The sequence below is a fragment of the Thermobia domestica genome, chromosome 5 (genome assembly GCF_964235325.1).
Source record: "Thermobia domestica chromosome 5, izTheDome1.hap1.1, whole genome shotgun sequence".
In the NCBI taxonomy this organism is placed as follows: domain Eukaryota; kingdom Metazoa; phylum Arthropoda; class Insecta; order Zygentoma; family Lepismatidae; genus Thermobia; species Thermobia domestica.
Genome location: NC_137458.1, coordinates 241,519,236 through 241,532,825, shown reverse-complemented (window position 1 = coordinate 241,532,825; position 13,590 = coordinate 241,519,236). Strand labels below are relative to the sequence as shown.

At 34.1% G+C, this 13,590-nt stretch overlaps 1 protein-coding gene across 8 annotated transcripts in view; it reads right to left on the bottom strand.

Annotated features, from left to right (window-relative positions):
- The window catches only part of LOC145686495 (armadillo repeat-containing protein 2), a 166,148-nt gene that overhangs the window by 59,295 nt on the left and 93,263 nt on the right, over positions 1-13,590 (bottom strand). For 3 of the 8 annotated variants that reach the window (XM_081759877.1, XM_081759875.1, XM_081759869.1), the window contains exons 1-3: positions 7,470-7,643; positions 4,836-4,914; positions 724-980 (exon numbers count right to left, since the gene is read on the bottom strand). In XM_081759877.1, the coding sequence (XP_081616003.1) occupies positions 724-950 (227 nt within the window). In that variant the 5' untranslated portion in view covers positions 951-980; positions 4,836-4,914; positions 7,470-7,643. Of the gene's footprint in view, positions 1-723; positions 981-1,915; positions 2,028-2,053; positions 2,252-2,569; positions 2,629-4,835; positions 4,915-7,192; positions 7,333-7,469; positions 7,644-13,590 lie in introns of those variants that run through there. The other 5 variants (XM_081759872.1, XM_081759873.1, XM_081759871.1 and 2 more) reach the window with 5 other exon arrangements.

Sequence of the window (13,590 nt, the reverse complement as noted above, 5' to 3'; positions counted from 1 at the left end):
ATATTCGACCATGTTTATGTTTGTTTGTAAGTAGTTAAAATGCCTCCGCCAATTGAGAATCTCGCCAACTGTGAAATACGCAACTGTGATCCGTTTCCTTAGTGCTGAAGGCATGAAAGCGGCTGAAATTCATCGCCACATTAGTGAAGTGTACGGAGAAAACATTATGAGCGATAATATATAATCGTAAAGCGTCTGTTCTCTTTCACTTTTTCGTCAATTTTTTGCACCAAGTCTTCAAAAGATCGCCCACTTCATTCCTCATCATAAACATTCGTGCGGTTATATTTAAAAGCTCTAACCATTTCCATACCATTCCACAGCTCAGAATATTTTCTCCATTCATTTCACTAATTTCATGAATTTCATTAATTTCATCCGCTTTCACGTCTTTAGCACTAAGAAAACGAATCACAGTATGTATTTTGACTCTCAACCGGCAGAGGCATTTTAACTACTTACAAACAAATGTAAAAAAAGGTCGAATGTTTCCGTAATGGTGTCTGTGGCTTGCCAACAGATATGGGTATACAGGGCCTATGCGCGGGATGTCGACCGCAGCGCTGCAGCGGCAGAATTTCAAACAGTACTTACTTAAAAAAACACGCCTCGTAATAAAATCTAACTAAACAATGCTTTGGTCAGAATTTGTTATTTGATTAAATTGTAGACTGATATAAAGTTACTATGAACAGTATTGACTCTTATTTGTAAATTTGTTACCTGAATGAACTTGGAGGCCTGCAGGGTTTACTGGATGTTCCAAATAAAGTTCGCTGCCTTTCTCTTGGGGTGAAAGGGCGTTTAGTGTCGACTGGCTTAATGCCAAGACGTCCATCCCCAACGCCAATGGCAGCACGAGCCTCACTGATGATTTCAGCACTTGTTTTCTTGGTCGGTGGAAGAGCATAAAACGGCATGGTAACTTTGCTTCGATGCGTTGCTTCCATCTTCAAAAGAACTATCTAAATTAAATAAACCTATGAAGAAAACAAAAGACAAATTTTTCCATCAAAGAAAATTTATTACATAATGCTAAACAAATAGCTTTCTGTCATACTAGGTAATTATTAGTATTACTTGTACAGAAAAAATGGGAAATTAAAAGGAACTGATCAAGACTGGTCAAGTTAATTTCAACTACATGTGATTCAATATGATGAACTATAAATTTAATATTCCGATTCGGAATTATTATTTTTTTTTTTAAATCCCCATAATATTTCTTTATTTCTAAATTTATATAATAATTATCCTAAACTGGTGTAAACTCAAGAAAACTCAAAAACATTAAAGGTCATAAACAAACTCGCATTATATTCTACCTTCTGAATGAATAAAAGAATCACACCACAAAGAAATGTATTCGTATCAACAACGTATCATGACAATTCGAAATCAATAAATAATTGCACATCTAACTACCATTGTGCTAAATTAGTAAACCAATACAACACACTACCCTGAACAACATAACCAATTTTATAATAAGAGAAGTCTTAAGTTTTTCCTAAATCAATTAAAAATATGATATATTTCAAGTAAGAACATAGTCACATTTTTAGTAATTAAAGCTCGTAAAGTCTTTATTTGTTTATTTTCCAAAAGACTGCAAATAGACAGTTTGTTATTGGAAACTGAAGAACAGCATCGTATTTTAAGTCATTAACCGAAAATATTTTATACAACATGAATATTTAAGATCATGAATGCTCGCCCCATCCATTAAAAACAAAGAAATACCACATCAAATATGTGGAAAACTAAATATATTAGTTACCTTTCTTAGTTTGATATTCTTGAAAGTGTCACTTTTACACCCTCGGTTTTTTTTTCAAATAACCAGAAAAAAATTAAAAATAGGAACCTTTAACAAACGTAAGTCTAAGAAAAAGTACCATTGAAACATGCTTACCTATATTTATGTGGAAAGAGACAACTTTCGATTAAATGTGAAATGAATTACCAGAACCGACATAAACCGATTGCTGTGTATTCTTATCTGTAAGCTTATGTTTGTTAAGACAGAAAGCAATAAAATTCTTAACCTCACCATAATGTTGTGCTAGAGATTTGAAGTTTTATACTGTTGTAAGTCGGTACCTCAGTAATAATAGGACAACTAATGTTAAACTGAATTAAAGCCACGACGGTAAGAAACAGCATACTGCTGGACAAAGTCGAACTTTAGTATCAAACTATGTTAAGATTCCTGCATTTCAGTTGCGTAACGATAACTGTCTCGTCCCGCCTGTAAAAATAAGTTTAGAATCCTCTAAAAATACATGAAAAATTTACAGGAATTACAATTAGTTACGGTATACTGCAGCAGATAAAATGCAAGTCAATGCACTATTTATCACTATTAGGTTATATTAACTGTGAGAGTTATTAAATTATTCAGCAGATAAATTATTAACATCTTTTTATATTAATATACATATAGCTAGAAAACAAAAATTCAATATTCAATGACTATGTATTCGTATCTCAGCGTGTATTTTAAATATTGATCTCTAATGAAACTGAAACATGCGATGTGCTTCCAGGTGTAAAGGAAAACATGTACCATGATATTTCTGCAATATTCATTGTTCATTTGGCAACTATTGAAGTCTTCTTCATTTCCTTAAAAAAAAAAAATAAATAAATAAATAAAAATAAAATAAAATAAAATAAAAATAAATAGAGAATTTGCAGGAAATAAAACCAAGAAATCGATTACGCATAAAAACAATGTGTTGATTTATTAAAATCCCAGTATTACTCTTTCACTGTCACAAATTATTTCCTAAAATAGATTGAAAGTTGTGCCTCAGTGAGAACTCTTGATGAAGGATAAACCTTAAATTTATTAACTGGGTTGGGTGGAAAGAAGTACCATAAAACGTACTGTTTATATTTATAGTTTTGTGCGTGTTAACTGCAATTATATTCTGGTTTTTCACATCTCCTGATTTTTCATATCTGAATCTCCTAAGTTCACGTAGGTACGTTATGGCAACACTGGCAGAAAGCAGATACGAGTAGTATGCTCGCGAGAGAGTTGATATACTATTGGCGATATTAGTTGATTGTTCAAACGGTGAGAATCTTAACAACTCCATCCAGCTCAGCACAAAACTAAAATATGGAATTATTTGATGATTTATAATGAACTACCCACAATGAATATTTAAGACTATTTTACAAAACGCCATAATACAAATCTGACCTTTGTCATTTAAAACAGCTGAGACTTTCTGGGCTCCCAAGCCAAGACGGGCTTGCATTCACTGCTGGCTCAAACGTAATGCTGCTATTGTATTTTTAAGGGAAATTTGAACGAAAGACCTAATAAAAGATATCATTTCATATGGTGAGGAACGTCTATCATATGATACGTCGAACAAAGTGCGAAAGTGGAAAAAAAAAAAAAAAGCTTAGACCTATACTACAAAGTTGAATGGACTTTGTAAATAAAGAGCCCATGATCGACAGCTAAGTGTATACATTTGACATTGAAACAAACAAAATTAGTAAAACATAGAAACATTTCCATTACAAACTCTCCAAAAACGCTATGGTCCAACAATCATCCACTATCCAAACAAATAATTCAACCCTGCTACTTTAAAATGTGTACCACTGTTTTCTTTTATCTAGAAAAAAATAAATAAATAAAATGTTATCAGTTGGCGTTCCGAATCAAGAACCAAATTAATACCCTGAATTAATATTGTTGTAATAAATGCATTTACAGAATTTTGTTAAGTATACAAAAATTAAAAGCAATGTTACTAAACGTATCATCAGATAAAGAGAGGGAGATGTACGATGAAATGAAAATAATAAAAAATAGAAAAGTGGCTGAAAGTGCAACGAGTTTAGTGAAAAATTATAAAATTAATGGGACGAGTTGACCGGTAGAGTACAAAAAGGAGAATACATTATATATATATGTATATATATATTTAATTATTTCCATCTAAAAATATATATTCCGTAAAAGCACACAACAGCACAATTGACTGCGCGCGCTGCAGCACAATTGACTGCGCGCTGCAGCACTACTGTTTTGTATTATTACGCTGATGTGTGTGGTTGTGGGCGAAGTGGTTAAGTTTGTGTGTATGATTTGGGGAACTTATAATTAAATATAGGCTTATATTCCTTTCTACTTGTTTCTCTGAAATAGTAATACAATGTAGTTTGTCAATTTTATGTGATATGCGTGTATGTAGGTGTGTTAGTGAAGTGACATATGTAGATCTACTACAAGATTATCACGGAACTTAGTGGACGATTTCACTGAGAACGAGACACATTTCACTTATTTCACAATAGAGGAGAAAGTTGAAACAAATAATAAGGACCCACTTTATCTTTCTTGTTTGTAGAAAAAGACGAAAAGTAAGTCCTACAGTATAAGTAGTATCATACAAGAGTATGGTTAACTAGAAGCGCAGAGAAATGGGTACTCACTTCAGTTCAATTTACACTCATATATACTACAACAAACAGCTGAAAGGTTCCATACGGCTAGGAGTGATCGCAAGGGGACTGGGCCACTCCTAGGCACCCCCTAGCTACGGGTCTAATTTCAGCCTACCCATTTCAAAACTTTAGTCTACAATACTGTTTTCCTGTATATATCTGCCATTATGCATATATGTAGTTCTCTGTCCAAGCTGGAATCTGAGGCTATTTAATGTAAAACGTGGATATATATATATGTACCATATAATACGTACATTAAAAACACGACAAATTACAAGTTTTAGTTTTGAATATATGATCACAATAGTTACAAAAAGAAATGTGAAACTGAATGGCATTTAATAAAATATTCCTACCTCTCTGTAATCAGCTAACGAATACAAGCCGCTGGCTTCAGAGAAGACAATGATAACATGCTACATTGTTGTTTTTTATCTGAAAAAGAAAAAAGTGTCTATTAGAGATAACCATGAAGTATATAAACAATTTAAATCAGAAGAATATTAAGATATTTCATGAAAATGAGTGTATATCTTTTCAAGTTTGTGAGTAATTACTGACACTCTCGAAATAAAAAAGTAAGCTTCGAACTTACTGCTGTAAGATTATATAATGTCCAAAGAAGCCATATTGTTGGATAAAATGAAGATGGTAGAAGCTACGGGAAAACTAATCGAGTGCTGAAGATTTATCTCCTTATCGTCAAATGTTCAGTTCTAAAGAACACAAAAGGAACCGTTACGCTATGTTCAGATCAACTTCCACCAACAGCACGACAAATAAGGATTGCAAAAACAATGATGGAAGAAAATACACGTTGTAAGGCTGCAACCAAGGCAGAACATTTTTAAGTTGTAACATAGTTACTAAATATCATTATCGGCAAGGCTACTTTCATGTATCAGTCACATGATATGAACCTCAAAGAATAAGTGCAAAATTTGTTACATAGCAACCCCATGAAATACCTCTTCTTTTGCATTCACAAGGTTACAGTTTAGTACATCTGAACCATACTGGCGAAGATTATAGAAAATAAGTTGACGCCATGGATATGATTAAGAGTAGCAGTTGATGTTTCAAAGAAACATGAAACCCTTCATCGAATTTCCAGTAATTAAATATATCGACGTATAAAAAGGTGAGTGAAGTTATCATTAGTCTCTACGTGTTATCATTAGAAAACGAAAAATCTTACAAACTGAATACGATCACAACTCAGAACTTGGTATTTTCCGGAATGACCTCAGTGTTCAACTTAAAGATTACATTAATTCTCTAGTACACTTCCTTTTGTGCTTAATTAACCTATTATAATTACTTTTAATCACGTTTGAATAAAAATATGAAACTTACGAACTTTTGGTTTTATAATTTATTTTTCACAAACGAAAACTTGATGTTATTGCCTCTTGTTGAGCTAATTTTAAAAGTTTCTTCAATATGTCAATATGTTGCGGAGATACGTCTACAGGAAGCAGGCGCATCAGCGACGAAAGGTATGCATACAAACGAGGGTAGTTTGATATCGCATAAAATCACATAGAGTAACTTTTTATTTTGGACAAGGCAGTGACATCCTGTCACTCTTACTATTACTCACAGGTTGTCACTGGTTCCTTGCTATTTCTAATTCACATGGATGTAGTTTTTATATTTTCCCACTAGATGCCGCTGCAGTTGATTCACATAGTATTGCCGAGCGAGCGTCAGCGAGTGAAAGACCCGCTGGGCACGTCTGTTTCTGTCTTTCGTTCTTGGGAACTGTACCTGCGGGAACCGGTTCGGATGAATCGGGGAAGGTTCTAGATTACTGGTCCCCGATGTAGGTTAGTAGCTGGGTTGGTTTCTTTCTGTACTTAAGTTTATACATTTAATTTACACAGTATTGCCGAGCAAGCGTTAGCGAGTGAAGGCGTGTTAGAGCCCGGCAGGGCACGTCGTTTTTTGTCTTTATTACTGCTCGATGGGAAGGGGGACTAGTAATCTAGAACCTTGCCGATGAATCGGTTCCTGTCACTGCATTGCCTTCCTAGATCGTGCAGAAATATTCCGCCGGTAGAAATAAAGATTTTTGTGTCGCAGAGTGGGTCCAGCATGTTAAGGCTTAGGTTAGCATACGTTAGTTAGTTCAGGTTAGATTGGGTTAGTTTAGTCTTGGTTGTGTTCAGTGGCGTATTTAGGGGGGCTTCCGGGCTTAATTACCCCCGAAATCTTACTTACTATGGTAAAGTATATGAAATATCTTGCAGAATTTTCATATTTTCAAGCAAAGCCCCCCGAAACAAAATCGTAAATACGCCACTGGTTATGTTACATATTATTAGACCTACTCTACGGCACTTAACCCGAAATTAGTATGCTACGCAGTCGTCTTTGACATCAATTCGCTTGCTCTAATCATCCGCGGCTAAGCGTTTAGCGTACGCGTCTTTGGCGTGGGAGACCCGGGTTCAATTCCCAGCGGGAGCTCATGTGGTTCGGATTCCACGTTAATCAGTAATTCCACGTCTCATATAGCCTCGCTGCTGAACGGGACGTTAAACCCAAAATCAACTCAACTCACTTATGTTAACCCTTGTAACGGTCTGGCACTAGTAACATTACGCTTGTAACTGGTACAATACTGGTTTCCTACATTCATTGTGCAGAAATGCGCAATTAATATTATGAACAGTCCTATTTTACATACACTCACTCATTTTAAAATTACCATTTTTATGATAGACTACTGTAAACCACTAGTTTCTCTAACAGCAAGTCTTGTAAATAGGAATTTATACAATATATATAACTTGCACTCTAGTCCTTGCACTTATAATGGGTTTAAGGTTTCTGAGCTTTACGCGAAGTATGTATTTTTTTACGTTCCTGCATATACGACATACTATCTTTGTCACGTTATTATGTCTTATACATACAAATATACATGCACATGACAAATACACAAACCGATTAAAATATTCGACATCTTCAGTGCAAGAACTTACTTAAATTTATTGGACATTTTCTTAGTTCCAGATTTAAACTGTAGATAATAGCAAAATATTTTCATCAATATTAATCTTAAGTATATATAATGATCAAAAACTATTCAATTCCGGTTTAGAACAAGCAGACTGCATAATAAACAAATACAAATACCCCTCACAAATACGATCAGCGTTGCCAGGTAAGGGGTCAAAGACATCAGTAGCAACACTCGAAAATTTCTGTATATATGAAATATATATATATAAAAAAAAAAAAAAATCGAACTATCTTTAGACAGTCATATTAATGCAGTTTCTGAGCTATTTAATTGAAGAATTTTGCATGATATTGTTTAAGTATACTGCACCCATTTATATTTAGTTATGTTATAAATTTAAAACTATACACACTTTTCGTTGGTAAATAACTAAGGTTTTCTCGTCCAAACATTTTGTCGGAAAGTTTATATCTTGAGTCGGAAGATTTACTGGCTATAAGTAAAATCGGGTGCGCCGTGGCTCAGTGAGTAGGGACCTTGGTTCACCGTCAGTGAGTAGGGACCTTGGTTCACCGTCAGTGAGTAGGGACCTTGGTTCACCGTCAGTGAGTAGGGTCCTTGGTTCAATCCCAGTTCTTGCCAAGTGACTTTGTGGTGAAAAATCCTTGTATGCGTGGGTTTTATCTGGGTTTCTTCATTTTCCTCTCACTTTCGTCATTCCATCATTATCATTCATCTCAGTATCGCGTCTCCCTTAGCCTCGGTACATAATCTTGAGACGTTAAACTAAAATACAAAAACAAAACAAAAAAATCCGTCGCTTTTAGCCTAGGCGTGGGACATAAAACTCAAATATTTCATTTTCAATTTCTTAATACAAAAAAAAACGCGTTTCTCACAGAAGCAGCAACATTCGTAAATAATATAAAATATGGAGATCTTCACCCTGCATTTATCTGTTTAAATTAGTGAATAACAAGAATACAAAATCAAGAAGTTCTTAATCAAAACTAAAATCTTCATTTTTAATCAGCGGCGCAAATCTGTCTTCAACATTGGGGGGATGTACAAGACGGTTCATATATATATATATATATATATATATATATATATATATATATATATATAGAGAGAGAGAGAGAGAGAGAGAGAGAGAGAGAGAGAGAGAGGGTGTTAATGCACTATACCGACAAACTGAACTGAGAGATGATTCCGTATATCAAAATAAGAGAAAAAGTTCATATGGACCTGTCGGGAAAAGAGCATAATTTCAGAGCTAGGGCTGTCCAAAATCACGAAAAAGCCAAATTTAACCAGGCAATATTTCGAATTCCAGAAACTTTGGATGTTGATCCTAATCAGCGTAAAGGAAGCCATACGTACGTAATCCAAAAATGCATATTTTATTAATTTTCAGTCGGTGTACAGAGTATTCCATACAGGGTGAAATCCCCAGATTTGCCATCAACCAGTGGCATATTTAGGGGGCTCCGGCCTTAAGCCCCCCGAAATCTTACTTACTATAGTAAAGTATATGAAATATCTTGCAGAATTTTCACATTTTCAGGCAAAGCCACCCCGAAACAAAATCGAAAATACGCCACTGCCATCAACCGAATTTTGAGATATGCTCTGACTTTATGATTGGTCCAAAATAGGCAAACGATAAACCTTGATAGCAGTGAACAAGAATCCTTTTTCGCGATGTCGGAAGTGTTAAGGATTGTCAACAGCACGGTTTCTCGTACTCGGTAAACACATGCTGCAATGTTTTCTTTCACACTTTTCAGTGAAGAAAAAGTGAAATATACCGTGACGAAATACATCGCGTCACACATTATTCCAAACACACACACGCACACACACAAAATGAAGCTGCCGGTTCCTAACACTTCCGACTTCGCTCCGAAGCATTGGGTGTCCATTATTGTCAAGACTTACCTTCTACCTACTTTGGATCCTCCTTGAAATCAGGGTATATCTGAAAACTTCATTCAGAGCATATCTGAGAATTACACCCTATATCTATTGAAAATTGACGAAAAATGCAGTTTTGGATTGTGTATGTGTGGCTTCCTTTAATGCTGATAAGAACCACATCCATAGTTTCTGGAATTTGAAATAAGGCCTGTTGAAATTTGGCTTTTCCGTGATTTTGGACAGCACTAGCTCTGAAACTATGCACTTTCTGCCATAGGTCCATATGAACGTTTTCTCTTACGTTTGAGGAATCAGCTCTTACAGTTTGTCGGTATAGATCATTAACACCCTATCTATCTATCTATCTATATCTATCTATATCTATATCTATATCTATCTTTAGCTGCTAGGGGTCTAAAAAGGACGAAACAATAGATATATTCTAAATTTTCTAACTTTGATTTATTTGCTCTTCTCTATACTATATTCACTAAATCTTGATCTGAAGAAATGCGTGAAACAATAAAACTATGAATATGCTATTGCCATCAACACGTTTTGTTCTAATTTAGTTTTCGGAATGTCATGATATTTTTCCTAAAATATCACTATTTTTGCAGAAATGACTTTTGATGTCACCGTTTTACAAAGAAATAAGTATAAAAAGCTTTATCGACCCTATTATCTATTCACAAATAAATATTTTGTTGTTTTTTAAGAAACAAAATGTATTTTGTTCATTACATACCACCAAGGCATCTTTCTGTGAGGCGAAAAAGTCGAAGGACAAAAAATTTTTAATTTTCCAATAAATTTTGTTGAGAGTGGTAAAGGACTGTGAGAAACATCGTTATAGAAAGTTTCGTTAATTAATTTTAATAAATAACATATTTATACATATCTATAATTTTGAGGGGTTTAAACGGGACGAAATGTTTCCAATAATTTGGATTTTTTTAAAATAACATCAATATTTTACATCTTATTGCAATGAATCTGACATAATTCAATCTAAGTAGCATAAGAAACGTTTTCCCGAGATGTGTCAGTAATTAGATAGAAATAACGTTGATTGATATGACGATATTTTTTATGGTCAAGGGGTTTTTTCGGGACGATTTTTGGTTATTTCCAGGTATCCAACTCTCAACAGAATGTGTAAGAAAATGTCGGCAACTGTGAGCGTATTCTTTAAAACGTCTCTTCTCAAGCATTTTTCATTTCATAAACTATTCTGTTTAAACAGTTCACAGAAATTAGGATGGAAAATTGACAAAAACAGTGTCTACCAACATTTCAGATAGAACATCATCTCCATACACAATTGCTTCGGAGAAAGTCGCATCACCGTTCGCTCAAAACAAACGCTATTGAGAAGGGGGAAGTATGTAGAGGAGGAGGCCTCCCCACGTGCGCCACGCAGGGCAGCTCAATAGTTGATTGACACCTGAAGTTCCTTTATAGCTGTTTTCTTCCGCTGGTTATAAAGCAGTAAAGCGAACAAGAAAGACTGGTTACAGATTTCAATAACAATTGTATAGGCTGTGCTCTACACAAACATATTTAAAGCTGAGAAAATATGTAGAAGCCCTAGACTAAAAGACACACACCATTTGAAATTATAACTACAATACATGTATATAGAATAAGAAATACATGTTACTCAATGATAATTAAATAATCCAATGTAACACCACTCTACAATATATCCCATATTTTCAGGAACACCATCAATAAGACCGTTATACGTATTACTGTTTTATTTATGGTTTAGTGTCTCACTGGTAATTACACTGAAAGGAGAGGTTCCGACTTCATCTGATCGCATGCAGTTTTTTATATGGTTTCTTGCCTTTCACTCCTTACATTGTGTCGTTTATCATCATCATTATTATTATTATTATTATTATTATTATTATTATTATTATTATTATTATTATTATTATTATTATTATTATTATTATTATTATTATTATTATTATTATTATTACATTATTTGTGAGTTGAGTTGATTTTGAGTTTTACGTCCGTTTCAGCAACTAAGCTGTATGAGAAGCGGACGTACTGATTAACGTAGAATCCGAAACACATGAGCTCCTACTGGGAATCGAACCCAGGTATCCCACGCCAAAGACGCGTACGCTAATCGCTTAGGTATGTAGATACTCATAATAATAATAATAATAATAATAATAATAATAATAATAATAATAATAATAATAATAATAATAATATAGTTTAAATTAAAAGACAAATTCTGACCAAAGCATATATTAACTAATAAATAATAGTATTACAGTTTCGGCAAATTAGTTTTCCGAAACTGTAACGCTATTATTTATTAGTCAATATATGCTTTGGCCAGAATGTCTCTTTTAATTTATACAAGAAGTTCCAAAGCTAGAATGAGTGGTATTCAAATAATATAGTTAATAACATCAAGAAATTTTGAAAACAATAATTTTGGGAGAAAATAGTTTTTGTGGTGGTAAATTGAAGAAATGAAATTAACACTAAAAGCATTTGCGAGATTAAATGTTTCTATAAACTAAACTACTTCCCTGATATTCGAGAAAACCGCACTCAATGTTTTTAATTTCTTCATTTTACCTTCTCAAAAATAGTTTCTTCTTTGCAATACATTTTATAAAAACTTTGCTTTGTTATAATTTCAGCATCATCTTTACCAAAGGATTTACCAATGAATAAATGAGTTTATATATGACCTCTTTCTAGTACCGAAGTTATACGTTGCTTGAAAACAGTAATGGTTTTAGATTTTCCCTCAGGGGTGAGGATTTTAATACACTAGGTGTGACAAGTAATATTGTTGAAATGGTAGGAAATCCACATTTAACATGCCCAGGAGGAATTCAATAGCTCCAAGGGGCTCCCTGTCACTCTCTGAAATAGTCACTGCTTGAAAATGAAATCTCTGAGTTTAGTGCCACAAAATTATGCTCCAAGGCTGAAGGGTATGGTAGCGAATGAAACAAACAAATGATGGTAAAATCTTGGCGATATAAAAAGCGGGTGGTAATGGAAGATCTTCGAGAAAACCCGTGCACATAGTTTTCATTCTCAATGAAACCGGCTTGGCGAGAACCAGGACCGAAGCTGGGGCCACATATCCTAAGAAATAGGTTGGTACTCTATCACTGAGCCACCGAGGTTTTCGTATAAGTGAATCCATACCTTAAGATCGAATCAGATCTACGCTAATGAGTTCAAATTTTAAAGCTGATCAAGAATCGAACTCGGAGCCTCTTACATCACGCTCGCTAACCACTAGAACAGAGCGGGGACTGTAGGGGGTGAAATACAGGGACCTGATCCCTATTAATTGTAACTTCCTGAAGTTAGCTCCCCTCTCATCACAAATATGTATTCCAAATATTATACTTTATTCCTTTTAAGTCATTTTTAGTACTCAAACAGCATGTTCCCTAAAAATCTCGAAATCTAATTTTGTAAAACAAACACAGGGGTGGATCCAGGATAGCGATCGGGGGCGATCGCAACCCCAAGAATAGGATTTAAAAAAAATAAAAACCATGACAAAGTTGTAGCTCTTGATTTTTTTTAAACTTTGTATTATAATTGTAGAATAAAACCTAAAATAAGTAAGTCTTCAATTGCAGGAGTTAAATGAATCAATACATCTCAATAATTTACTTGCATTGGAGTTCTTGCTCAGAAAATGCCCACTTTCGAAAATGTAGGTGGCCGCTTCTCCTCTTTCTTTTCAAGATGCAATATTTCGAGCTATCCGTTCCTTCTCAAAACTGATTTCTGCTTCTTGTTAACAATTAGTAAACAGTAAGCTATAAACCCATTTGTCCGCAATTTTTTTCCCAATATTCCTGTTTTAGAAAGTCCAGTTTGACAGTACAGAAAGTCAATAAACGTAATGGTTCTGGCATTTTACATGCAAGTGCAATTGAAAATACAAAGAAGGAAGCATTATACAAGTAACTAGCGTATGAATAGAAATTAAAGTGAATGATTCAAGAAGAATTCGTATTCTTATTATTATTCTTATTCTACTGCTACTACTGTTATTATTATTATTATTATTATTATTATTATTATTATTATTATTATTATTATTATTAGTAGTAGTAGTAGTAGTAGTAGTAGTAGTAGTAGTAGTAGTAGTAGTAGTAGTAGTAATCCATCAGTATCAACGTTTAAACAAGTCAACATGTACGGCAGTGCAT